We start from the raw sequence: 27,824 nt of genomic DNA on the forward strand, positions 1-27,824 counted from the left end.
CAGGCTAAGTGACGCTGACGGAAACAGAACGGCTAAGTGACGCTAATGGAAACAGGAAGGCTAAATAATGTTGAAGGAAACAGGAAGACTAAGTGACGCTGCCAGAAACAGAATGGCTAAGTGACGCTAACGGAAACTGGAAGGCTAAGTAATGCTGACGGAAACTGGAAGGCTAAGTAATGCTGACGGAAACAGGAAGGCTAAGTGACGCTGATGAAAACAGGAAGGCTATCTAATACTGATGGAAACAGGAAGGCTGAGTAACAAGTAAATATGCGCTGAACTGAAATGCGGATTGATGAATTTGACTGGCAGCCAATCAGAAGAATGAGCATGGCAAATAACAGTTCAATAAATGATTCCCACTTATATTTTTGAATGACTAAAAGCAGAAAACTTTATATGGAAAAAAATTATTTAAAAAATATATGATTGAGAAATAAATTTGATTTTTGGTCCTATGTCTTTATCTTCACTCCAGCGTTCTGAGGCTGCCCTGGCGCCCCCTGGTGGCCTCACTTTGAAAAACTATTTAAAAAGGCTTCATTTTCCCATCGATCATGTTTTACCACGTTCTTCTACTTCAAAAACACCTAATTTGAATAAATGAGACAGAATTTTGGCTCAACGGTTCCATTAAATCCCTCAAACGTTACCACGGAGTTTATATCCATGACTACATTATATTTGATGTTTAGCCTTTAACCGGATGTCTGGATTCGGAAGCGTAATGTCTTGCTTTATGCATGGCTGCAACACTGCACATATCCTCTGATGACAATAAACATCCAGAGGGCCCCATCAGAGGCGCACACAAGGCGTGACGCCAGCAAGAGTCCATCCGTTTTCAAGCGAAAGCCACAGGCAGCGTCGGCCCAAAAGTCCTGAACATCCTCACTGAAATTTTAATGTAGTCCATTTATCTGTCTGGATTTTCATACCTGTAGGCTCCCATCTCATTAGTGGCCACAGTAATGAGCGGCACAGAAGCGCCTCTCTCTGTGATGGATATTTCCACACCTTGGAGCTCCGGAGACACTCTGCCCTCTAAGAAGAGGCCAGCGCGTCCAACGATGTCCACCAGGCGACCGGGGCACGTTTCTGACGAGAGAGATAGACAAAGAGAGGGGTTCTTCTGATACAAGCAAAGATTAGGACAAACCTACTTATTCATAGTTAATGTGAATCCTAAATTTAGACCGGCTTAGTACATGTCTGACTTAATTTCAGTGTGTGAAAAATCTCCTACCCCCTGTTATAGTTGCTTCCACTTCAGGCGGGTAGAACAGCAGCTCCTTGGAGGAGGGAGTGACTGTGATCTTCTCTCCAGCCCTGCAAGGAAATATTAGCTCAGCTCATCGCACACAGGTTTATTTATTTTAAGACAGATCAGGTGGTTACTTTTAATGGATGCAAGGATTCCAATTTTGTGAAAGTACAGGTGGCGTACGTTGTTGCATGTGTGCAACGTTGAGAAAAAAAAAAGGCGTTAAATAATTTCTGCTTGTGTAGATTAAACTGTTGGTAGAGAAAAAAATTTTCAAACACTTTCAAATGTGCATCACCGCTCACCGAGTGAAAACAAAAGGGAATCTGGCTTTACGTCATTGATATTACTAAAAAACAAATCTACACGTAGAAACCTCATGAAAAGAACTACAACGTGCCCACTTAGTGAGATTTCCTCAGATTTAGAGATAAAATCTTCAGTCTTTTGTCAAGTTTTGATTTCATATTAATTCCACCCGCCGAGTCTGACTTCTCTCACGGAAGATATAGTAAAGATTATTTTATAATTCAGTCAGAACTGAAAATCTGCCTCAGGTCACATATTAACACAAAAAAACAAAGAAAAACAACAACAAAAAGTGAATGTAATTGCAGACAGAGCAGCTAGATCCGAGGTCTGGTACCTGTGGCTCCAGAGCTGCAAATGGCTCTTTGGACCTTCCACAGTCTGGCTAAATAAATACAGAACCAACAATTTAAAAAAATATATAACTATAACAAATTATTTTTTTGCATGAAATAAATCCTGAATTAAATTTTCACAGCAGAATGGCACAAGAAAAAGATGATAATACTTATAATCTTTTTCCTCATCATTACGCTGGAAACTAAGTGTTGTTTTTTTGTTTTTGGTTTACACCATTTTCCACAAACATCCCACAGAAGAAAACGTATCAATTCTCTTTTTGTTAGTTTTTTAATTTATTTTAAAAATAGAAATAAAACGATGGTTCTTTAAAAATGACCACAAATTTCTGTAGTATTTATTAAAGATTTTTTTTACAAAATGCTATATATCAGTTACGAGTTTTATTTAGCTGGACTGAGGGGGGAGCGTGTATTGGGTTTGTAAAGGTTGCAGACCCGTGATCTAGATCATCCCCTGAGGGAATGCGTGAACAGACCTGGCCCAGTAGGAGAACTCGTAGTGAAACGGGCCCGCCAGCTCGTCGGCCTTCTCCAAGATGGGAGGACTGTCGTCTCTGGCGCCGCCCTGCTCCTCGGCCGCTCGCCGCTCTCGTTCCTGCCGCCGCAGCTGGATCTCCTGCAGCTGCTGCTCCTGCCGCTGCTCCTCCAGGCTGCGCAGCGGGCCGAGCACCAGCGCTGGCTCGCTCTCGATGGACGACCTGAGCGGGGGGAAGGAACGGAACCGTTTAATAGACGCTCAGACGAAAAGAAACGTAGCAGCCCGAGGCTTCTTGATTTACTTGATGGTGACTGTGACGTCCAGCATCTTGTCTGTGGTGATGAGCCCCGTCATGTGATGGCGCACGGCGGTCAGCGTCAGGATGCTGGGGGCCGAGCTGCAGAGAAGCAGGAACGTTTACAATGACACTTTGTTCAAACTGTTAAATAAACGGGAGCGGCGCGCTTTTACTTACGTATCATAGGTGTAGAAGTCCTGCTCGAACTGATGGCAGGAGCGGGGGGTGACTTTGTAAACACCTGGACAAACCATTTCTATGTGATTAATCACTTTGTTCCAGTTTTATATTTAGCTAAGCCTGACACAAACCTTTTAGGTCAAAATGCTGCACTGCGACTATGCACGAGGGAAAGGTTTGCTGGTCTGTGGAATTTTCCTCCATGTGCTAATTAACGCCGTGTTAAGCTAAAGAGAGGTCAGGAGAAAGAAACTCACCAGGCTTGGAGAGGCAGAAGCGATTGACTCCTTTGGAGAGATTGTAGACGCCGACGTTCTCGGGTTTGCTGCCATCCTGGAAGAACTCCTGCGGGGAAGCAAGCGGAAAGTCGTCGTGAAAACTCCGGGGAGAGCGTACAGATTAGGGATGGAAAATATTGATTACTGAGTTAATCTAAGGTAAGAGGTCATTTTCTGAAACACCTGAGTTTTCTCTTGTATTGAGAGGGCTGACCGCTCTTCACTTCACATAACCTGATAAATTTTGAGTAATATACTTTAAAAACAAAATTAAATTTTTACTTTTTTTGTCTGCTGTATTAAATACTGACTGAATAAGAAAAAACTGTGGCTTTCCTCACTTCATTAAACTTAGACATATTTATAAAATACAACAAAACGGGAACCTATGTTTTGCTATACATTTTTCTGCTGAATAGAAAAATATAGGTTGAAAAAAATTAAATATGTGAAACACTTAAATCCCCATGTACAGAGTGATAACCAAAATGTCGGCAGTTGCTCTTGAAGAAATGTTAAAAATTTGCTCCATGCAGTGATCCAAGTCAAAATCAACGTTGCTTATTGTAATCGTGTTTTTTTTATTCTTTCCATCATGTCGCAATTTTACAATTTTGAGAAGTTGACGCTGCCTCTTCTGAATGGAGGCCAAATTACAACACATTATAAAAAGGTCTAAGCAGATGTTATTAGTTAATCGATTGGAGCTAACTTTAATAAAACATTAATCGGCAACTAATCGTAAGTCAATTAATTATTTTGCATACTGACCAAAGTGATGGCGTGGGACAGGGAGCAGCGCAGGATGTAGCCAATCTGTCTGAACTCGACGCCCAAGACATCCGAGTCCAGAACCTCCACTTCCAGGGATTTATGCTTCCAGCACCATTCCTCGTGAGAAATACCCACTGGGAGCAGAAACAGCGGGAGAAAATAACTTAAATGAAGGTTGAGAAAAGTCCTCGGAAGTAACTCGTCTGTGCTCCCTGAAGGGATCTTTAAGAAAAGCTTAAGAACGTTAAGCACCACAGCAGTCAGGGCTGCCAACACTAAACTGAGAACAGACACCTCAGGGATGCTGTGTGTGCAGACAGCTTGCAGGCAAATAACAGAATGTACACTGTATGCTGAACAGGATTATAGATGTATGGAGCAGCAGGAGACCCAGAGGTGCCATCTGTGCAATAACATGTCTGGTATTTTAGCACAGTTATGATCTAAAGGTGTTAATTACAAATTGATTTCCCAATAATTAGCTGCGGAGTCAGAGAGCTCCGCATAGGAGGAAGAATGACTTTTACAGGAAACGAGCATCTATTCCCCCCCCCCAAAAAAACGGTAGAGATTGATTTTCACAGAAGACAAATGCAAAAAAATAACTCTGATCCTCAGCTTGTTTTTGAAGTTTGCCCACTTATAAGAAAACGAACGGCCTCTAAGTATTATGATAATTAGAATATCATGAAGAATATCACAAAAAATCCCAATATGCAACAGTGATTTTCATTTCTTTGACTGAAATAAGAACAGTGGTGTTAAAGGAAAAGAATTAGGCTTCTACAGGTTTTTTCTGCTTTTACTGTCTGTCAAACTCAAAAATGTCATCAAATTCATTTGAATTTTTTGACTTTCCACTGCAAACCAACTGATCCTATTATTTTCCCGAGGTTTAAAGAGAACTTCAGCCACAGCCAGGAATGATTAACCTGTAAATCAGGAATTAATTTATACAGAACCTATTTGGCAACAGGAAGTAGGATTTAAAAAAATCCTGCTCTTTTGTCTGAGACATTGAAGATGCATGGATGGGTCTTCCAGCATGATAGTGATTCAAACCTGCTGCCAAGGAAATAAAGGAGTGTCAAAAAGAGAATAATTTTTGGAGTGGAGAACCAACTCTTCACAACTTTGTCCTACAAAACATCTGTTGGGGGGGGAGTTAAAAGTTTGAGTTGCTTAGTAGCCAACAAACCTAAAGGTTTTAAAGTTACACAACAAAAAACTTACAAATTCAGCAGAGAATGATTAGATTTTTCCCTCAGTGCAAATAATTAGTAATAAATTTAAATGACCTTTATATTTTCCAGGCAAAACATTGTCAAAGTTGAAGCTCAGGATGTCGGCACTGCCAGCCAAAGCCACCGTCTTTCTCTCTCCCTGCCGGCTCACCGGCTGCAGGGTTACAGACAGATCGTCGCAGGAAGCTATAAGAAACCAGCGAACATAAGGATGACTTAAATGGGAGCCTAAAAAAACTGGTGTGAACATTTATTCGTTTAAGGCCAATAGAGAAAACTGTATTAAGAATCAACCAAGAGAGCTTTTACCGAGGCAGTAAACTTTTCCCGAGACAGAAGCCATGAACTGGGTGAAAAGCAGGTCTGTGAGCGGCCGGTCTGTGAGCGAGACCTCCAGGGCCTGAGGCTGGAGGGCCAGGCCTGCTTTGACCTCCGCTTCGGGGAGCGATACCTGAACACATGGAGGAAAAGTCAGGGGAGCGCAACCAGGGGAAGAACTGCGCAACCTCTGTATCGAAATTCCACAACAGAATGACACAAATGGTACAGTATTCCTGGCAGTGTTGTATAAAGTACTGAAATCTCAGAGTCAAGTAAAAGTACAAGTACCTCTCCAAAATACGACTTTGGTAAAAGTCGAAGTCACTGACTGAAATGTTACTTGAGTAAAAGTCTTAAAGTATCTGAAACTTCTTGTACTTAAGTATGGAAATTACTGTAAAAATGGATGTACTCAAGTAATGTAATGAAAAGTACAAGTAAAAAGTAAAACAAAGCAAATGCAGTTTGAATGACATTTTTTATATTTTGGTAAACTTGTCAAATACACTTAAAATAATGTACCCAACCAAGTGCAGGCAAAATTAAACCTGCTAATAGATATACCTGCAGGCATCATTTAGTTAAGAAAATTAGGTGCTTTACCTATAGCACAAGGTTAACTTAACCTGCTTTACAACTGAACCAGCTTCTTAGTGTACCCTCCAGGACAGAAAATACAAAGTTTTTGTAAGCCTTAAGTTTTCCCTTCAAGTAAGGTCAGTGCTGAAAATGAGAAAAATAAATAGTACAGAAAATGCGGCCAACATGAAGAAAAAGAGCTGTTACGATTACTCTACTTCAGAAATCAGTGAATCAGTCAATGCTACAGTCAATAGGTGGTGCACACTACTGGTCATTATGCCAAAGAAAAAGAAAAAACCCAGAAAAGTTTGGAGCGGGGGGGTGCTGCCCACTGACGCGGCTCAGGGATTACGTGACACGCAGCGCCGTGCGCAGTGCCCTACAATGCACTGTAAGCTATGTAATGTGTTTTGAGGCAATTGACCAAAATCCCGGACAATTTTTAAATTCCCCCCGGACATCTTTTTAGGTCTGAAAAGTAGGACATGTCCGGGAAAAAGAGGACGTCTGGTCACCCTATCACCAGCTGGTGGTTCCCCTGGAGCCGTGTCCGACGTAGTTGCAGTCGTTGTGGTCTCCGTCTCCTCCTCCTTGTGGCTGTTCCTGATTGCGAGACTTGCTTTGTGTTTAATGGGAGAAGCGAAACAGGTGTATCCTAATGGAGGTGGTGAACAAGCCCAGGCAAGCAGGCTATCGACTTTGTTCGGTAGCCTGCTTGCTACTTGCTAATCAGTAGGTGGGATCAAAACACTTCGTTTCTCTCTCTCGCTTTTTTGTAACGAGTAACTAAACCACACATTGAAAATGTATCGGAGTAAAAGTACGCAATTAAGTTCGGAAATATAGTGAAGTAAAAGTGAAAGTCATCAAAAATTTTCATACTCGAGGAAAGTATGAAGTACTCCAAAATATACTTAAGTAAAGTAGTGAAGTATTTTTACTTCGTTACTATACAACACTCATTCCTGGGTTCCTAAGACTTTCACACAAGTAGCTCTGCTCAGTCCCATTGGGGACCGAAGTGGCAACATTTGTTACATTTTCAGCTGGTAAGGTTCATTTTTATACTGCGCTGTGTTATATGATCCAAATGCTTTAGGAAATCCTTCCTCCACCCTCACCTGTCGTAGTGCTGCATCAAGAACTTATGCAGGAAATGACACGAAACCCTCAGACGAAGACATGAGCTCAACTTCCTTCTTCACAAAATGTAAACAAAAATGGAGTACAGTCAGATTTTAGCCACTGTTGCATTTCTCTTTTGTCTTTGGTAAAAGACCACGAGCCGTTTCTCCTGCTAGCGCCGCATCCCATATGCATTCAAATAGCGCCAGAGTTTACTTCAACCCGACCGAGATCTAGGTTGGGTCTACATCAGAGCTCGATTGCACATTCACACCTCCCCAAGCGAACCAGACCTTCTAGACAAATGAGCTAGAGTTTGATTAAAGCAGAGCTGGAGTGAATGCACCCTAAAAGAGAAATCACATTCTTCCCTTGTAAAAGTTTGTCTCTGTTCTAAAACCAAAAAAATACAAGTTGGGAAACCTCCTACCTGTCAAACTTGGTGTTTGTGAAACACTTTCCAGATTTATAATAAATAAAAAGGTTAAATTATTTCGATGATTAAAGAGACAATGCTCAGATGATTTAGGACACATAGAAGAAACCTGAAAGCTACACGAGACTCACATGGACGCTGTAGTTCCCAGGTTTGGCCTGAAAGCAGAAGGCCCCCTGAGGGTCCGAATCGGTGGTCCAGCTGAGAGCCTTGTCCTGGCCCCGGTGGGTCAGAGTGACCTTGTAGCGCCCCTGCTGCTTCATGCCCTCAGGCAGGCGGCTGACGGAGATCTGGCCACAAACACTGAACCTGCATTCAACAAACATCAGGAAGCTACAAGGCTTCTCAGGGACACCAACCACTTCCTGTTGGTATTCGTTTGATTTAGAAAACAGCAAACGTACCCCGCTGTGATGATGTCGGGAAGCTGGGGCGTGTTAGGGGCGATCTTCACTGTGACCGTCTCGAAAAGCATCAGCTCCTTGGTGACGCGAATGGTGTAGACGCCGGCCGTCATGTTCTCCAGCCGGAAGGAACCGTCTTCCTTACTGACAACTGCGGGGACAACAGGAAGGACGGTGCAGCGTCAGAACGGGTTTGAAATGTGAAATACCAGACGCTACCATGGACGTTAATTCTGCAAAGGAAACGAGAAGTCTTCAAAAGCCCAAGTAAAGAATATCCAGATATTTTCTTTTAGTTAGTGTGCTGAGACGACTTCTGATATGGGCAGTATGGCCACCACCCAGGGCAGCATGCCTTCAAGGAGGCACAAAAGAAGACTCGTTTAATTTGCAGAGTGAAATATTTTTCACATTGAATGTTTGTAAAAAAAGAAAAAGATATGGTCACACACTGCAGGTGGCTAACAATGCTGAAGTTTGTATCAGATTCATCCGTCCTTCAATAATCTAAACCCGCCGATACCAATTTCCAGCAGTCATTGGTCAAATGTTAAAAGCACAAGATTAACTGAAACAACACAGGAATATTGTACCTGAAGAAAAATTATCATTGCGTTCTATCAAAACAAAGTAAAAATGTCAGTGTTAATGCAGCATTTCAACAAACTGCTCTGAATAAATACAACAGAAGCAGAGTTTGAGATGATTGAAGACTACAGCAGTGTGTGTGTCAGTTCAGGTTTATCTTTAGAAGCAAGTAATGTTAGTCATGTTTAAGGTGATGCGCTGCCTGGAAGTTGTAGAAGCTTTCTTGACAGACTGAGAGTCAAACATCAGACATAGTTTGGTAAATGCTTGATCTTCAGTGATTTAGGTCAGAAGAAGGTACAAAAAAAGCATCTAGATTTTTTACCTTTGCCACTGCAGGGATTTATAAACCAGTCGGCCTTGTTTAGTGATACACTATATTGTAAAAAGCATTGAGTCGCATGCCTTTCCAAAACATACGATAAATCACATCCCATTCTTATTCTACAGGGTTTACTCAGTCATGTTCTTTTCCATCAAACTTCCTCATCCATGTCTGTGTGGACGTTGGGTCACAGTCATGCTGGAACAGGAAGGACCCATCTCCAAAATGTTCCCACAATGCTGGAAGCATGAAATCATCTGAAGCATTAAGAGTTCCTTTCACTGCAAATAAGGGGCTGAGCCCGACTCCTGAAAAACGCTCCCACATCATAATCCTCCTTCCACCAAACTTTACACTTGACAGCACAGCCAGACTACTGGAACCTGCCAAACTCATCCACAGGATATGTAATATTGTGCATTTTTATAACACAACACAGTGATGCTAAAGCTTACCCTTAATCTGATTGTTGAGCGAGACGGTGGCGTCTGACACGCCCTCTCCGTCGGCGCTGTTCAGCACTCGGCCCGTCACAGAAAAGCCCATCACACGGAAGATGGGCTGAAAAGAGAGCGACAATAACAGAACGACGATATTCATAAATGTCAGTGATGAATAAGATCTAAACATTGCCAAACACAAAAGGAGAGAGGGATTTCAGATCATTTTAGTTTAATAACTGAGATGACTCTGTTTTTCTTTGTTTTGCACTTAATACTGAATGCACAAATTAAGCAGCAGGAATTATTCTCTGCGTAACGCTTAGTAAATCAATCACAAAACAAAACCAAGAAGGAGAATCTGAATTTGAACTTTTTACCTCGAGTTTCAAGCTCTTGTGTTCCACCTTGAAATTCATCCTGGAGGGAGCAACATCGAAAGTGATCCTTTCTCCTCTGTAGAAAGGCACCTGCAGAGGAAGGAGGGGGACAAATGAAAGAGAAGTCATTTTTCTGCTTTGAAATAACAATCTGATCAAAAGAAGGTGCATTTAAATAGTTTTTACTTTCACAATATCAACTGTTTTTTTAAAATGTGTTGTTCTTTGGTAATATCAATATATACTTTTCTATGTTCTCATGAGATTTGTGGTTCTTGCCGTAGAATCGAGCTGCTACGTCAGCATGATTTGGTTGGGTGATTACGCAAGATAGAGGAAGTCATTATTATTAAAAAAAATAGAGAACGTAGGATGTGGTGGCATCTAGTGGTCTAAACTGAAAACTGCAACCATCTGAAAATCCATGGCTTACCTCTCAATCACACAGGAAAAAAAATACACTGCAAAGAATTTGTATTTCTGCAGAAAATTTTAATCACTCGCTTTAATGCGAGTGATTAAACACTCCATTCTGTTCATTTGGTTTGAACCCAATGGGAAACAGTCTTGATTTCAAACTTGAAAATATAAAACGTCCAGGCTAAAAGGGGATAAAAATTTAGAATTGGACAAAAACTGTCCAAGATCTGCAGAGAAAGTCTGTCAGTAAATCAAAGATGCCTTGAGCGGATTCATTGATCCATTCTAACAAAATTTATACCTCAAAAATGATTGAAAAAACTTAATTAGAAGGTACGTTTTAGATACATATATTTCCTAGCCTGGCCTACGTACTTCTCCTCGATTCTCATCTCCTTTTAATGCTGGACTTTCTCTCACTGAGCTGGATTTCTCCTTTATTATTGGGCCATATTTTCTTCATTTTTGATTCATAGCAAAACAAAAGGGTCTTCAGTAGAAAAGAACAAAAGAAGTGCATTAGTTGCAGACGTTGTTGCCAACTTGGTTTGTTCTGCAAAACAGGCCTAGCATAATTTTTTTAATTCAAGGGCATGCACTGGTTAGAACTTTATAACTGGGTGCTTCAACACCCTTCGAATGCACCACTTTAAGCAAAATACACAAGTAGTACTGATTTCTTTATACTGTTGTATACACTGTTGTATACACCATGTAGTAAATTAATGACTGTTAGCTATAGTTTTATGCCTCACATTAACATCGATCTGTGCCTGGTTTTAGCAAACAGAGAAGCAGGAGAACATACCACGGTGTACTCGCCGCTGGCCAGTGAAGGAAAAGTAAAGGTGCCATCGTTCTTTGACTGAGTGCTGCACATGTAGACGAGAGAGCTGTCTTCACTATCCGCTCCTTCCACTGGCGACATGTTGCAGCCACTGATGTCCTGGAAGTTAAAGAACATTAGCATTTCAACCCACCAAGGGCCACATTATGATCGCCATCATTTCAAAGTTTAGAATTAAGCATAAACACAAAGGTTTACTGTCAATTTTTGACAGATTTAAATTGCTTAGGCTTTGAATATGGAACCTTGAAAACCACACACAGGAGAGGGAAAGATCAACAGAAGGATGGACAGATGAACAAAGGGAAAGATGAATGGAAAGACAACTAGATGGAGGGAAAATGGAAGGTGGGATTGCTAAATCAACAACTTCTAGATGGTTGGAAAGACAGACATGGATGGATCGACAGACTGGAAAGTCGATGACTGGATGAATGAATGCAGTTTTTAGACAGTAGGACGAGATATACAATCAGGAAAAATTTATTTTTCAAGGTTCTCATTTTTCTATACCTGCCAATGAAAACTAGGAAACTACTTCAATCAAATTTAATCCTTTTCCAGGCTCCAAATAAAAGACTAGGAATAGATTTAAGTTGAAGCAAAACAAAAAAAAACAAAAAACTGATCCCCTCTAGATTGGCTTGAAAGACAAACTTTCCGATCTGGCTTCACTCGTCTGTTTGTTGGAAACATGCAAACTAATGTTGGCTTACCTCTTTCCTGACCGCGGCCGAGTACAGCAGGAAGGTGACCTCCTTCATGGGCTCTCCATCACTGCGGACCTCCCCAGAGACGTCGTAGCCTCCAACCACCAGATGCTCGGCGGCCAGAGCGTTGGCACTGGAGACGTGCACAGCGGTCTTACTCTGCAAGGAGACAGCAAAGGTTGCTGCGTTAGGCTGCATGGAGGGGTGGAACAATTCCCCTTGTTCTGACCTGACATGGAACCTGATCAGCTCAGCAAGTAAGTGAATACTTAAGTTTTTTTTTTGTCCTCAAGAGGTGCAGAGTGAAACACAATTTTTAAATCTCAAGATATCAAAAGAAATATTTAGACATCTGGAGAAGAAAATATTTACCCAGTTGAGTGACTTTTTTAAAATGTTATTTCCTTTATTTAGCCAGGTTAACCCCATTGAGATCTGGATCTCATTTTCAAGAGGGACCTGCGCAGAAGTCTGCAATACACAGCAACCTAGTTACAAAATAAAACTAATTAATAATATTTGAATGTCAACCCAATGCTGAACTTGCTTCTGATCTAATTACCTATTTTTTTTTGGCAGCATGCAAATGTTGCCAGATTCTACTTATTGTTTCTTTCATGAACAGATCAAACTATGGCATAACCTGAAGTAAAAAAACAACAACAATCATGTAAAACCACTGTATTTTTATTCTGAAATGATCATTGTATTTTATTTTTGTAAGATTTTGAGTGGGTCGTGTCATATGAGGTAAGTAAGCTAACGTATTATTAGAAGTGGCAAGAAAATAGTGGAAATAAAAAACCCCCAACAAAAATAAAAAACAGCTACCTCGGCATAGATTTTGATGTCTTGTTCTCATGTTCAGTGTAAAGACAAAAGTGAAAACGTTTCTTTCTGCATTCGCCCTGATATTTGTTGCACTGTGACAATCCTGCAGTGGGAAACCGAAACACGATTCAAAACTGAAATATCTTGGCGACCTGTTGGATTCTCATTCAAAAGTCAACAAGCCTGAACAAGATGATGAGCAAAGTTTCAACACCAAATTGCATACAGTGCAGTTTGAAACGTATTTTCCCCCCTTGGAAAGTGCTTGATGTTCAGCGCTTTACTTTTAGCGCCCAGGACTGTATTGGTGGTGAACAGGGATTTAAGATATAATTTAGGAAAAGTGCAAAAAGTTTGCAATTTCAACTCCTCCAGAAGAGAAAGATAAAGTCAGAAGAAAATTGTCGTTGTGACTCTTGACATTGACACAAAAATGCTCTCAAAACTCAAAAAAGCAACAAACAGAATGCTTTTTACTACGGCAATGTAAACTCCTGCATGAAATACACCAACCTTCTCCAGAGACCAGGAGGGATGGAAGGCTGTGATATCATAACTTCCAGGCAGCACTTTGAAGAAGGTGTACCTGCGTTAACAGGAAAAGAAAGAGAAAAAAAAAAGATGAAGTTTTTGCCAGCAGTTAATTTCACCAGTGTGATTTCTGCTGAGCCATTTGTGCAAATCCTTATTAAACAAGGAGAGCTACTGTGCACCTACTTTCCTCCAGGCTGTGTGAAAACACTCTTGACTTTCTCTTCTGATCCCGCCTGGCTCAGTTTGACTTCGACTCCAGCGGGGCCCAGGAGGTGGCTCTTACTCAGAACCTAGGCAGTCGGATTACGCAGGGGAAACAAAATATTCAAAACAAAACCAACAGCAGGACGGAAACTGCACCAGCTGATCACGTCTGTGGAGAAACAGCTTCATTTAGACTAAGAAAACAGCCTGGATGCACAGATTTATTACTGTTCACATTCCCTAAATGTAGCGGCTTGAATCAGTCAGAGTTCAGACTATTTAAACACATTTTACTCTCTGACTATGACTTTTGACGAAGACATTCATCAAGGCTTCAAATTAATTTTATTCAACAGATGATAAACTTTAGGTTGCTGAAGTCACACGTTTTTCCCAAGCTTAAACCTGTGATGGAAAAGACATATATTTAGATATGTGTAATTATGTTAAATGGTGCTCTTGAAAGTCAGTGATCTCATTCTGAATTTTTTCTAATTGTGAATGGATTCTCGGCTTTTTCTGCTTAGAATCAAACGTCTTCATCCTTGATTTTTTTGCTTCCAGATAGAAAGATATTGTCACATTTTGTTTTTAAGCTGTCTTGGTCATAAAAAAAAACTGAGAAACTTGCAGAACTACATAGAAGTCCAGCTAGATTTTTCAAAACTTATCAAAATGTTTCTGTTTCTGTTGCACAAGTGTTTTGTTCACCAAATATGCTGTTCAATGCGCTTTAGCTATGTAAAAATCAAAGACTTTATGAAAAAGGGGCATATGCTTTTATGCATAAATAGACATGCTATTGCTTACAATAGCATGTCTATTTACAATAGCTAAAAAAAAATATTTATTTTAGCTATTTACAATAGCTAAAAAAAATTATTTATTTTAGCTATTTACAATAGCTAAAATATTTATTTATTTTAGCTATTTACAATAGCTAAAAAACAACCAATTTTTTTTGAAAGAGCCAGCATAGGAATTGGAAGCTAAAACCCCCTTTAAAATCAGCCAACAAAAGAGAAAAAAAAAACTGCTGCTACTATGAAACAACTGTGAAAGTTGCTCGCATAAACTCTTTATGAACATGTATGGAGCATAGAGTAGAGTAGTGCTTTCCCTCCCACACCTGTTGCTGCGCACTGGTGCTCAGCTGGCTGAAAGAAAGTGACAAAGGTTTCCTTCTGCTTACCAGAAAGAGAAATTGGGCCATTTGGAAATATTTCTGGTTCCAGGGGCCAAAAACAGTCATGGCATGAAAAGCTTTTTATTATCATTTTCTAAATGAGGATTGCTAAAAGGTAGCAAAACCACTGTGAAACTACGGTAGAAAGAAGTAGCAAAAAAAAACAAGAGGAAAAATTCTGCAATAAGATCTTACACTACTACAAAATGTAGCAGCGAGTTACTCTATATTTTTGCTTAATTGACTTCGTTATGTCTTTACATGAAGGGGAGCAGAAAATTGCAACTGTTGTTGACAGATTGTGCAACTCTAGGCACCACATAGTCACCTGTTTGGTAAAATTATTCATAAGGTGGCATTCTAATTGTTTCTTTCAGTTATCATGAAGTATAATTTCCTTTAACGTGTTTTTAAAACCACAGAAAGCCTTACCGTTCCCGAGACCGAGAAGCCTGTAAAAACAAAATTGATGTCTTCTTCTTTGGTGCAGATGTCACTGACACCATCCACATGCAGGTCCACGCTGGTTGGCTCTGTTGGCAGTAAATAAGAACAATAATCGCACACACACACACACGCACACACACAGCCTGCAGACAACCTGCGGATAAGAGTTAAAAAGACTTCTTACCGAAGCTCCAGCCAAGAGGAGGCTCGATCTTCAAAACAAAGTCTCCCTACATTTCAGAGAGGTAAGTGTGAACTTCGTAATTCGTCTGTTTCAGAAATGTTCAATCAGCAGCTTCGTTACCTTGTCATAGAGGGGGATCATGAAGTACCCATTGATCGGAGCGCAGTCAGTCTGATACTTTAAGGAGCCTTGTTTAGTGTACAGTTTAATCTGTGGGGAAAACAGGACACGGAAACAGCATCTGATATGTGTACGACTTTATTTTAGGGTTTTAATTGCATTTAGTTAGGTGCTTTTAAGCCCAAGGTTGATTTCACAGGTTTAAATAACCCTGTGCCTAAATCCTCTGGAGGCTTGAATGAGGCAGGATTAGGAGGAGCATTTAAGGTCTTCCTCATCAACTCTGACAGATATTAGGATTAGGAGTGAGTGCCACGTGGAGAACAAGCACAAGATTATAGTACTAATTTCAAATGAAACATTTAAAACAAAACCTAAGCATAGACAACACATAAACCACGGGTTTAATGTAGCTAAATTACCACCAAACTACGTTCATTGTATAATTATATATACAGGCATTTTTTTTTATTTTTTACCAGAACAGAGTATCGTTTACGTATTTTATTCTGCCACTCATGCAAATAGCTCCGCCTAACCTTTGGTTTGCTACGATAAACCAGCTAACAGCTAGCGGCTAGCTTAACTCACCTCGATCAGGGAATAGTTGATTTCAACGTCGGATTTTACAAATCCACCACAAGCCACCACGATGTCGTCTGAGGAGCCGGCCAGAACCTGAGTGTAGATGACGCAGAACAAGAACCAAAAAGATCCCACATCTGCTTGGATCGTAATTCTCAACATCTTTGACAGACTGATCAGAGCCACCCAGCACGCTGCCTCCGGTTCCGTACCAGCTGAGATGCCGCTGTCAGTCAGAGAACAGCAGCGTCCTCCGCAGCGCCCTCTGGCGGGTCGGAGGATATATAATAACTCGGACAAATCATTTAAAAAAAAAAAAACAACGTATTCATGAAAATACGTAATAGGAAGAGCTAACCCTATTACTTATTTTTATTAATAAAATAAAGGGAGATAGAAAAAAAAGTGTTAGGGTCAAAAGAGAACTGACTGAGACTGAGGTGAAGGTGGAGATTACATTCATCCAGTAATACATTATGGTTCAGATCAAAGCAGAATGGCCTAGTCAAAGTTCAGACTTAAATCTAAATGAGAATGTGTAGCAATATCGGTGCATCGCAGAAGTCCCAATAAAAGATACTATGTGGTTTTAACAGGACAGTGTTGAAAGTTTTAAGTGGTCAGAATACATTTGTAAGGCAACGTAGAGTCAAAATCTGTGTGCATATTTTATTTTCTATTATAGTACAAACTTGGTTTTTCCTCTCTTTACGCAGCAACTACTATAGGTTTCTGACTGACCAGTAAGAAGCCGTTCTGCTCCAATTCTAAAATAACCCAGGAGTCATTTTAAAGTTACAAAGTTCAGACAATGCAAATTTATTAATTAACTGCAGAGCTGTTTCTAAAATGTTGTGTATAAAACCAAATAAAGAAATGTACACATGGCTAATTACAGATCGCTAAAACAAACTCTTAAAGTGCATAAAATGTAAAGATGCTGTTTATAAAGAAGTGAAGTATATTAATGTGAAATTAGGTCCTTCTTAGAAGGAAAAGATACAAGTAAAAACACAGCAGCAGACCTAAAACCATTTTCTTGACTACATGTAAACATATGTGATAAGAAAAACACTGAAAACTGACAGGATGCTAGCATACTCGCAGAAACACGCAAGTTTTAGTGTAACAAAATAACCAAAAGAAATTAATGTAAGAAAAGTAGAAACAATGTAAGAATTGTATTTTTTTTTGTTGGTTCAACTCCCGTATGTTTGTCTACTTGTGGAATATCTTCTCCGTGCCTCACACATGTGTGGAGGAGCGTGGTGGAGAATGCGCCAGGACCACCGCATCGTTGTAATTGCTGGAGAAGCTGGTGTGGTAGCTGGGGCTCCGCCTGCTGGGACTGTGGAGCCGCGGTGTGGATTTGACCACTGGGACATTCTGGGCCTGACACAGCTTCTGGATCAGGAAGCGTTTGTCCTGGCCCTCCTGTAACACAAAAACCCGGAAAGATTTCAGTGCACGGATTTTTCACCGGCCAACCTTCACTTTGCAAACTATCCCGTCGGCACACCATAACGAGCTTCTCCCTTAGTTGATTGATGACTTTCTTGTGAGCTCCAGCAAGTGCAATCACATAAAACATGGCCAAACTGTAAAAAAGAATAAGAAAAAAACAACATTTTCAAGTTCAGCCAGAAAGACAAGAAGAATGTCTATTAAAGTGTAAAACACCACACCGACGACTCACCATGTAACAACAAAGAAAGAGACGGCAAAGGTCTCTGACCCGAGCAAGTTAATGAAGTTTTTGGCGTTTTGTGGCAGGGCTTCTACTGCGGCTGGAAGCGCCTCCCAGGATGTGTTGTAGTTCGAAAACGGTCCGCACGCCTGCGAGGGCTTTAATCTGCATACGGAGAGAGAAAAGTGAAAACATAAAATCGAAACAGAACCAGAATCATGGTCGGTAAACTGTAGTGTAAAATTAAAAAGTGCACATGCACATACAATGCAGCTGTATCAATTGTGCACTTGATACAAATAAAATAAAAATCCCCAATAAATCTCCCCCCAAAAAGGAGAGTATTACAAAACATGTAAATATTTCAATTAATCAAAATAAGGAAAACTCAAGTACGACAAACTCATTACATTTAAAGGGTTTATTTCTGTAAATAGAAAAATAGAAAATCTAAATCTAAAGAATATAATCACTGCTTTTAGTGTCTGTTATAGAAGTTTAACGCAATTATTCCATGACAAAAACCAAACAGAAAAAACAACTAAAGCATGCATTTGTTAACTTATATTTATTAACATTAGTTGGTTAAGTTTTAAAGAGTCGTGGCTCCAGAGCTGCAGGTTGCAGGCCCCTGTGCTAACGGCTGCAGTTTTGCTATAACCTTTAGAGCTAAATCTCCTTGTAGAGGACAACCGCCCAGTCAGCAGTTTTCCCCACGATTGAAAAGGCCATAATACGGTCATAGCATAAGATTACCGTATTTACCATCCTGTTTTAATCTTATCTGATATGTAAATCCTCTGAAAAACCAAACTTTCATTAGCTGTAGACCACATTAAATAAAATTACAGTGAATAAAGGCATTAAATAAATCGCCCTGTGTGTAATGATTTAAACTCATATGAGTTTTTGACTTTTTGAGTTGAATTACTGAAATAAAGGAACATTTCAGTGATACCCCGACTCATTAAGATGCAACTGTTCTTCCTTCTTAATAAAGGCAAGTCTAGGAAATCTGAGACTGGAGGGCTGCTGTACATTTTAGTCAAACCTGTTCTATGTGATTAGTAATATAGCTGAGAGTCTCAAGCAGGCATATCATTTTGCACGATACTTACTGAGCAAGGCTAATAGAAATGGGTAAGCAGGCGAGAATCAGGCCGATCAGCAACACACCAAGGAAGAAGAAATGGGAGCTGGACGCTCGAAACGGCCGGGTGGCCGGACGGCAGTTTTTGATCAACGACAACTATGAGAGATTAAGTATTTACACATAAACATGCTGTATTTACATGTATATATAAAAATTAAAAGAGCAAATCATTTTGGAGTTTTCACACTTTTAAGTTTATAAAATCAAACAAAAAAAAACCGCAGCAACCTTTTTGATGTAGAAGATACAGAAGTATTTGATGGTGCAGATGGCCGGAAGCATGGGACAGTAGAAAGTGCCGATCCAGCAGATGGTCTGACCGTAGACAATTTCCAGCACATTTTGAGGAATACTAAACTCCTGCAGGCCCCACATCTTCGCCAAGGGACACTTACAGAAATGTACAAGCATCCTGAGCAGCGAGAGAAAAGTGGCTGTTATAAAACTCAGAGAAACTGGAGGAAACTGAAAAAAACAAAACAAAAACAGATAAACATGTAACTGAGCTCAACCAGAAATATAATGTTCAATTGGTATCAGTTCAACCAATAAACACATTTTGAAACGTAAACTCCTACGGCTACACAGCTGGTCAGTTTGGTGTGTTGGACTGTTGCTCTTATTTCTCAAACAAGCATGGGTCCTCCACTTATTGGAAAATCATGGTTTTCTAAAGTTAGGAAAAAAAAACTTTCCATCATATTGTTCCTATGTTTAAAGTAAATTTGATGAGACGACAAAAACTGAGTGAGCATTCTATGGTTGAACAGACCGCAGTAGAATAGTTAAAAATTCAGAGCGCCATTACCTGCAACACCACCACAGAATCAAAGCAGCTGCGACTCAATAACAACACAATTCTCAATTAATTTCAAACCACACAATCCTCACATTTCAACAATCACCTAGGAATGAATGCAGGAGACCTGACTTTGTGTGTTTTTCCTGATTAATTTGCGTAATAAGTATCTGACCAGTAGGGGGCACTCTGTGTAATGAAATCTCAAGTCATGGTTTTCCTGTTCAATGCAGGTCAGTTTTAACCCCAGTACATTTTCCAAGAACGCTTCATTCTGTGAAACATGGTGAGCTGGTGGTCTCCTCATCCTCTGACCCTGCAACTCTTCCTCAACAAGTCGTCCATAATCTTCTATGAATCACAGAAAGCTAAGACAGTTCAAACTGAACACCACGGTGTCGTGGTTGTTGTGTTCTCTGAGGCGTTCATAGACCCGTTTAATAAGAAACGTGTTCCTGTGCCAGGGGCCGTGTCGCCTCGTGGTAAAATACCCGTCGTTTCTCACATGAACTTACTTTCGGGGAAACTCCACAAAGAGGGTGACTGAAAGTATAATGATGAAGTCAAATATGGTGAGCTTGTACATCTCCTGGCCCACACGAGTCTCCCAGCACTGCAGATTGAAAAAAAACAAAACCCACGGAGATGGTTAAAGAGAGAACAACAAAACAAATCTGACCAAACACACATTCTGCTGTTCATAGTGAACTTTAGCAGAGGTTTGAACTGGAAGGTCTGGAAGAGTATGAGACAAGAAGAGATTATTTTTAGTATTATTATGAAGCTAAATTCTGAGCCCAGACAGGCTACAGCTGCACCAACAGAAAACCTGCTCCCACATATAAATGTAGGTTATTTTTAGCTGTAGAGTTTAGGTTTAGGTCATGGCACCAAATATTTATCCACCTGCATCAATTAAAAGACATTTCTGATTGGCCGGTGGTAAAAAATGGCACCAGCCTCTGAAATATCAGCAGCCAGATATTTCAGAGGTTTAGGAAATTGGATACCGACACAGAACCTGAAAAATTCAAGATGGGTTTAAGTCAACACTGTTAAGTTAAAAGTTTTTCCGGTAGAAAAAAAAAAAAGAAAACAATGCTGCTTTTTGCAAGAAAGTTCTCAGTCAGACTGGATCAAGAGCGTCATTAAACGAGATTGCTTTAGACTTTGACTGGGCCAATCTAACACATGAATACACTTCATTATAAAAGGCGAACTCCATCCTGGAACAATGATAAATGAACACTATGTATTTAATTCCATCCCTACTTATAGAGCCCGTTTGTACCTGATATTATTTATATATTTTGGTAAAAGGGGCTGAAAATAAATCCAAAAAAATAAAAAAAATGATGAAAACAAAGCATAATTTTCCTTCCACTTACATTAATGTCTCCACACTACTTTGTGTTGGCGTGTCATATTAAATCACAATAAAATGCATTAAGGTTTGTGGTTGAAATGTGACAAAAATGTGGAGCTGTTTTGCTGTTCAACTAATTTTGAAATCAGAGGAAAAACAACTTACACTGCAAAGTTTTTGGTTGCCACAGGGATCCGTTCCACATTGTTTGAGCTGAGACCACAGAGAGAAGAGCAAAACGGCAATACTGGTCAACCGCATGAAGACACACCTGTGGAGAGAAGGTGAAGTTCAGACAACGGTAGCCGTTTCTCTCAAACTAACTGAGCAGGTCGAGCACATGGGGGTAACACCGCACCTCATGAGAGTGAAGCGGATTTCGAAGGCGGGTGAGTAATCTTCAAAGTTGATGATGACAGAGAAGAGGAGTGGAGTGATGAAGTTGGCCAAGGTGATGACTATGGAGGGCAGGTACTCATGGATGAGGTCCACAATGAAATTCACCTGCAGGAAGGAAATAGTTGCATTCCAAGTGATTTGCGTTGACGACTGTACTACACAGGATCGATTTTTCAAAATGTTTATAGATGGAAAGTAGTTTGTGTTTTAGAAAAAAAAAAAAATCTAACATTTTGAAACCATGACTGTACTTTGTAAATAAAGCGTGTAAAACAAATTTGCTTAACGTTTACTTGTTAAATGTTACGAAAATCTGTAAATTGTTTAGGTTATTCCATCACCTATATCTCCTCAACAATATCTGCACGAGATTTTTGGTGCATCATCAAGGAGAATTGCTGATCGCATCAGTGTGTATCGCCTGGCTGACAGATGAACTGAGAGCATCAGCAGTGGCTGGCGGGCCATGTAACTTGGTTACTTTCTAAATCAAGTAATCAGTAATCTAACTAAGTTACTTTTTCAAGGAGTAATCAGCAATTCGATTAAAGTTACTTTTTCAAAGTAACTTTGCCATCACTGTTCGTAACACCGGCGCCACATCCGCATTAGTTGTGCAGCGCACTGCGCATGTTGCAGTCTAATTAGCTTCTCCACCTTTATTTATTTCCTCAAGATAAACTGCCGGCTCCTCTGTTTAGACTATAAATGGATTAATACAACATTACATCCTCTTTAGTTTTCTCTGGTTTGTAATGGAGACTTGAATTAAAGGCGCCATTTCAATCAAAGGTTTGAAATGGGCTTCTGAACCAGACGCGCTCCAAAGCGTCCAGTCCATAACTCTTCAACGCGCTGCCAGCTCCTGGTCAGCAAGACGCATTTAGTTCAGAGTCCATGAGGTGATTTTCATCTTTTTATTAATTGATTTTAGTTGCCTCTGTGATGAAATCTTTGCGTAAAGCCTATAATGTCTGCTCATGTGCACCAGTCAAGGGTGTGAATTATAACCTGTCAAATGACAGACGGGCTTCAAATTTTCCCGTTGTTTCAAAAAAATAACCGGTCAAATACAGAAAATATTCTGTTAACTTGACCTCTGGTCAGAATCATCAAAATAATAAACAGTGACGATGCTCCAGAGGAATGGTAAAGAGAAAAACACAATGGGAAGAATCGTATTAAGAAAACTAACATTAAAAGATAGACGCCATGCTTGAAGCAAAACTCATGCCGGTAATATGTTACCTTTTTGTTTCTGTTTTCTGCTTTCTGGGAGAAGGTGGTGGCAGCATAGATGCAGAAGAAGCAAACGGCCAGCACTCCTATGACGAACATGTTGAGGATGACACGGAGGAAATAAATCCGACATTTGTCCTTTCTGGTGCGATCCGCCATTTTCTGTTTGATCCGCTCGTCCTCCAAATCAGTCTGGAGATACATAAAACATGATCTGCTGTCATAGCAGTAAATGTAAAAACCACAGAGACATGTCCCAAAACAAGAAAGCAGAGATAATTTTGGGCCAATAATTAAGAGGACCCACACTGTTTACTTGTACTTCTTAAAGCTGTGTTTCCAATGGTGTTTTGAACCAAATGAAAACAGGAAATATCTGTTTTTACAGCCAAAGAAAAATATCTTTTTACAACAACAAGAAGGGAAAAAACGACTTAACTGGGTTTTTGATAAATCTGTACAGATCGAACATTCATAAAGTTAATGGCATCCATTAACTCAAATGCCTTTCGCACTCGCCAGTCAATAACAAATGAGTTCAGTGAAGAGTCAAGGCTTTTGCGAATATGCACAGAAATACAATAGATTACACATTTGCAAGCCAGAAGTTTACATACAATTATCACCGTCAAAATTGTCATGGGTTTAGGCTTTAACCTATAAATTCTTACCATTTTTTTATTTTCTAAAACAAATGTTGGTGGCACGGTTTTAATTTACTGTGAATTTTTTTTTTACTCCAGAGTCAAAATAGGGCAAATATGTACATACACCTCAAGTAATATTTGGTTAAAATCGGGTGTGCTGTGGTGGCGCAGGGGTTAAGCACAACCCACATATAGAGGCCTTAGTCCTCGACGCGGCTGTCGCAGGTTCGATTCCTGGCCTGGCGACCTTTGCCGCATGTCTTCCCCCCTTCTCTCATTACACTCTTTCCTGTCAAATAAAGGTCACTAGAGCCAATAGAATCTTTAAAAAAATAAAATAAAACAAATATTTGGTTAAAATCCGGAAACATGAGGAAGCTCTATACCAGGAAATCAATCAGTTTCCTGGTATAGAAAATGGTTGATTTCCATACCAGGAACCTGCTGAAGTTTTGGCAGAACTTCAACAGTTCTGCCAAAAGCAGTGATGATATATCAGGACAGAAATATGCCAAGATGTTGTTAATGGCACAAAATCAGTTTGATTTATCTCTCTAAATATATATATATATAGAGAGAGAGACAACAAACTTTAAATTATTCAAATTCCTTTTAAAACTAACTGAAACTCTTAAGCAAAGTCCTGAGCTGACCTTGAGCTCGTAGAGCAGACTGTTCCTCTTCTGCTTTGCTGCGCTCTCGCTGGTGATGCAGAAGTCCCAGCCCGCAAAGATCTTGTTGCAAAAGCTTTGAAAGCGATCCTCATCTTTGATCAGATGGCGCTTGAATCCTTCAGCGGACCTTAAAGAAAACAAAAGACTTAAGGCTCCAACACACTTCATATGGGCGTTGAGTTCGGCAGGCGGATGCCTCTCTGTAAACAAAATGATGCAGTTTTCATCACGCAGCTACGCCAATGAGAACAGATTCCGCAATTCGCCTGAAGTGTGTTAGTCTTTAACCCAAATGTTTGTATTCGCAAATGAACTCAATTTGTGAGGAGTTGGACTTTTTTAATACCTCTTAACAATCCAGAGCAGACTCAGGAGGAGGTATCCCAGAGTTGCGAGGAGATATGCCAGCGGAAGTTTGTATGTGAACATTGGAAAACGGATTTCATCGCTTTTGTAGAAGCCGTATAAAAGGTAAGTCCGTTCCAGAATGCCCTGGAGATAAAGCACAGTGATTAAGTCCTGGACATAGCTTTATACACACAATAACTTCAGAGGTAGGTAAAGCAAGCCAAGTGATTCAATCAAAACAGCTGCAACACTGAGCGCAATCATTCAAAGGACCTCAGACAGACGGAAAAGTTGGCCCCCAGGAATAAAACAGTTTAAGAAGTTGGAGGTTCTACATTCTGGGTGAATAAAATGCTTAAAACAGAGACAAATTTAAGTCAAAATAGTCTTTAAAGCTTACAATATTTAGCACAATTCTCTATTATTTTCTGTTGTTATTATCGATTCACTCATGGAAATGTTTCTGTGTTTCTCTTCAGTCTTATATTATTGTTTTGTTTTTAAAGCAGCAGCAGAAAAGTAGCTCAGTATGAGCGTTAGGGCAGCCCATCAGTTGCCCCACTGTGTTTATGTTAAAAAATGTTAAAAGCTCACCGGAAATTTTGGAAGTAAAACATCAACAACAAAGAAAATACAGCAGTGGGCTAAATAAATGTAAATAAATAAATATTCTGTATGTTCTGTATGTATAAACAAATGCGTTTATGTTTTTTTTTTTAATAATTATCTTTTTAAGTTTACTGCTGTTTATTATCCAAAAATAACAGATAGTGCGAGTTGAATGTCAAATCAAACATTATTGTTAAACTGGGTGTGATTAGAACAGGAGCAGAGCTGCAGGTCCGTGTATTTTCAGAGATTTCCAAAACATCAGTGATCTTCCTGTTGTGTCTCTCCTTATAGTTTACTGACTTGAAAAAAAATTGCCTAAAATCTAGTGGCTGATTACTAATACTAATAAGATGATGATAAAATATGCATAAAACGCCACTGCATGTTATTTAAGCCACCATTTGTTTTTCTTATCGCTACCGAACAATATATTCCACTATGCATTCAGATTCTCATCGCATTTGCACCGAAAAAAAATAGTGCATCCCACCATTTACAATTTAGACTTAGATTTACTGCTATATAAAGGAAAATAATTTGCTTAGCCTGGTGGGAGGGCAAGTAAAGGCTGGTGGCCCGCCTGGTTAATAGACTGGGGGAAAGAAGGAAAATAAATATCATACATTAACATTAGAATAAAGCATTAGGTAAAGAAAAACATACTCCATTTCATTTTCCCTGTGTGTTCCCATCTATGAAACTCTTAAGTCACATCCCCTACTTTATCTGATTAACCATGTATAAATAAAACATTAGCTGCATCGTACAGAAACTTACTTCGCCAGAAAGCAGATCTAGAATATGTTCGTGATAGTTTATGAGTATCTTGCGAGTGATGCTTGGGTAGGTTCCGCAAACATTTCCTGTAGGAAAACGCGGTTAGATTCAGGCACTTCAGCATTTCACCTCCAGTTTAAGCTTTATGATGGAAACAAACACGTGTGTCCCCGCACCTTGATGCTCGTTGTAGGTGACATTTCGTCTGGGGTTGGGGTCAATGATCATGGGCAACATGACAAAGCAGAACATGACCAGAAAAATGATCAGGTTGAGCGCAACCAGGAAGCGCAGAAAGGAGAAGTAGGAAAGGATCCCCGTTCCAAACATCCCTACAGACAAAGGAAAGAGAGCGGTGAAAAGAGCACGACCAAAAACGCGACAGCGTCTGGATCGTAAAGATGAGCGTTTGCTTGTCTCACCCTCTATCTGGTGGATGTCCGACCTCCAGAGCTTCATGGAGCTTAGAAATGTGTGAGCGTCATCCGTCAGCCTCTTCATGTACCTGCGAGCGCCTGCCTTCCACTGTCTGCAGCTAATTAAATATTTCCTCTCCTCTGTGCGCTGATCTCTGGCAGGTGATGCAGACAAAACAAAATGTTACCATCAGGCACCGACTGATTACTGCTATCAAGGTATTCAGAGGTTGGTTGGTTGGTTTTGGAACCAGATAGTTTCTACTATTGGGTTTATGCAAATAAGAAGCTGAGAAATTGTCAAGAGTGACTAGAATCCTCTGCCCCTCCCTCACCTGTTGCTGCTTACTGCTGTTCAGCTGGCAGAGAGAAGGTTTTCACCCTTCCTTAGAAAGTAATTCAATAATTTCTCCAAATTTGGTTTAAACGTTTGTGTTAATTCTGCAGTAGTTCTCCTTCCGGGCATCATAAACAGGGTTTTCCCCACAGTAAAATTCAAGCCCTTTTCAAGCATTTTCTTAGTAAGTTTTCAAACTTTTCCAGGACCAGGCTAAATAATATTTTCAAAAATAATACAAATGAACTACAGAAGACAGTTTCAATTTCCTATTTATGTCATCCGTTTTTGTTATTAATAACATATTGTGACAGTATTCTTCATTCTTCAGCAGGCAAGATAAACTGAAATGTAACAAAAGTTTATGTTTTGTAATATCTCTTGCACACACCCTATGCATTCAATTGGTCCAAGAAAATTACAAATAAAATCTCTAAAATGGTGTTCTAGCTAAGTTTTATTTGCATTTATCAAATAGAAATAAGTAATTTTGGTAGTTCTAGCCTGAGAACAAGAGAAGTTTGGTTTGATTTAACTTCAGGCAGTGAGGAAAAAAAAAAGTGTCTCTTTTTATAATTTTTTAATATCCGGTGTCAAATGTAAATATTGCTTGCCAAATTCAGGCTTTTAATCAGATGTTAGATTGCGCTTTATTTAAAAAAAAAAAAAGAGTACAGTTTGCATATGAAGCATTTTAAGGACTTTACACAAAAATCAAGGACTTTCCAAACCTTGAAAACATCTTACTTGAATTTTTTTAAAGGATTTCAAGCACCCACACATTCACACAGTGAGAATCCCACAGCGGCGCACGCCTACTTTCTGCACGCAACCACAAAAACATGAAGCAACATGAGAGATTTTCTGATTACGTTAGAAGAGATTTGATGGATACTCAGGAGTTTCCTACTTGTGTATGCGTTTCTCAGCCATAGGTAAGGGTAATTCTTTGATGGCCCGCTGCTCCATCTGACTCTTCCGCCTCTCCGTGTTCAACCTGCCAGAGATGCTCATCCTTCCTTTCGAGCTCCCTTTGCTTTTGATGCTTGACGATTTCCTGCGGTACAGCAGCGACTGGTAGCTGGGAAGTTGGTCCAGCAGCGGGTTGTTGGTGATCCGTCCCCTATCGCCAATGAAGAACACTTAAAACAAAGAAAAACATAGCTTTGTTAATAAAAACATACAGAAATTAGCAAGGAAAGAAACTAATTGAATTTAACAAAATAAAACTGTTTTACTAATTACGGTTAGTCACAAAAAAAATTGGTACCATTTCTTTCATTCAACAGGAAACTGAAAAGTGTGGTGCGTGTTTGTATCCAGCCTTCATTAATCTATACTGGAGGTCTATCAGGGAATGAATGTCTCTACCAGCTTTGCACATCTATAGATGGACATTTTTACCGATTCTTCAACCAGCTCAACCTCAGTCAGACTGGATGGATAGTTTCTGTGAAGAGTCGTTTTCAGGTCTTGCCAAAGATTTGCTTTATATATTAAAATTCATATTT

At 39.8% G+C, this 27,824-nt stretch overlaps 1 protein-coding gene across 1 annotated transcript in view; it reads right to left on the reverse strand.

The window, feature by feature from the left end:
- LOC102226470 (nodal modulator 1-like) overlaps window positions 1-27,824 on the reverse strand; it is a 37,183-nt gene that overhangs the window by 8,268 nt on the left and 1,091 nt on the right. Inside the window, 37 exon segments of the mRNA XM_023333626.1 lie at window positions 942-1,101; window positions 1,250-1,332; window positions 2,415-2,636; window positions 2,718-2,813; window positions 2,892-2,955; window positions 3,152-3,239; window positions 3,944-4,080; window positions 5,245-5,376; window positions 5,500-5,641; window positions 7,786-7,963; window positions 8,059-8,209; window positions 9,427-9,532; window positions 9,792-9,881; window positions 11,020-11,157; window positions 11,775-11,927; window positions 13,113-13,185; window positions 13,317-13,423; window positions 14,956-15,056; window positions 15,155-15,200; window positions 15,275-15,364; window positions 15,866-16,027; window positions 16,029-16,085; window positions 17,111-17,293; window positions 17,379-17,457; window positions 17,556-17,711; window positions 18,665-18,795; window positions 18,928-19,111; window positions 20,014-20,111; window positions 21,030-21,135; window positions 21,223-21,368; window positions 22,512-22,694; window positions 23,803-23,950; window positions 24,170-24,315; window positions 25,561-25,646; window positions 25,737-25,892; window positions 25,983-26,131; window positions 27,224-27,455. Of these exon segments, the coding sequence (XP_023189394.1) occupies window positions 942-1,101; window positions 1,250-1,332; window positions 2,415-2,636; window positions 2,718-2,813; window positions 2,892-2,955; window positions 3,152-3,239; window positions 3,944-4,080; window positions 5,245-5,376; window positions 5,500-5,641; window positions 7,786-7,963; window positions 8,059-8,209; window positions 9,427-9,532; window positions 9,792-9,881; window positions 11,020-11,157; window positions 11,775-11,927; window positions 13,113-13,185; window positions 13,317-13,423; window positions 14,956-15,056; window positions 15,155-15,200; window positions 15,275-15,364; window positions 15,866-16,027; window positions 16,029-16,085; window positions 17,111-17,293; window positions 17,379-17,457; window positions 17,556-17,711; window positions 18,665-18,795; window positions 18,928-19,111; window positions 20,014-20,111; window positions 21,030-21,135; window positions 21,223-21,368; window positions 22,512-22,694; window positions 23,803-23,950; window positions 24,170-24,315; window positions 25,561-25,646; window positions 25,737-25,892; window positions 25,983-26,131; window positions 27,224-27,455 (4,759 nt within the window).

Source organism: Xiphophorus maculatus, chromosome 5 (assembly GCF_002775205.1).
Source record: "Xiphophorus maculatus strain JP 163 A chromosome 5, X_maculatus-5.0-male, whole genome shotgun sequence".
NCBI lineage: Eukaryota > Metazoa > Chordata > Actinopteri > Cyprinodontiformes > Poeciliidae > Xiphophorus > Xiphophorus maculatus.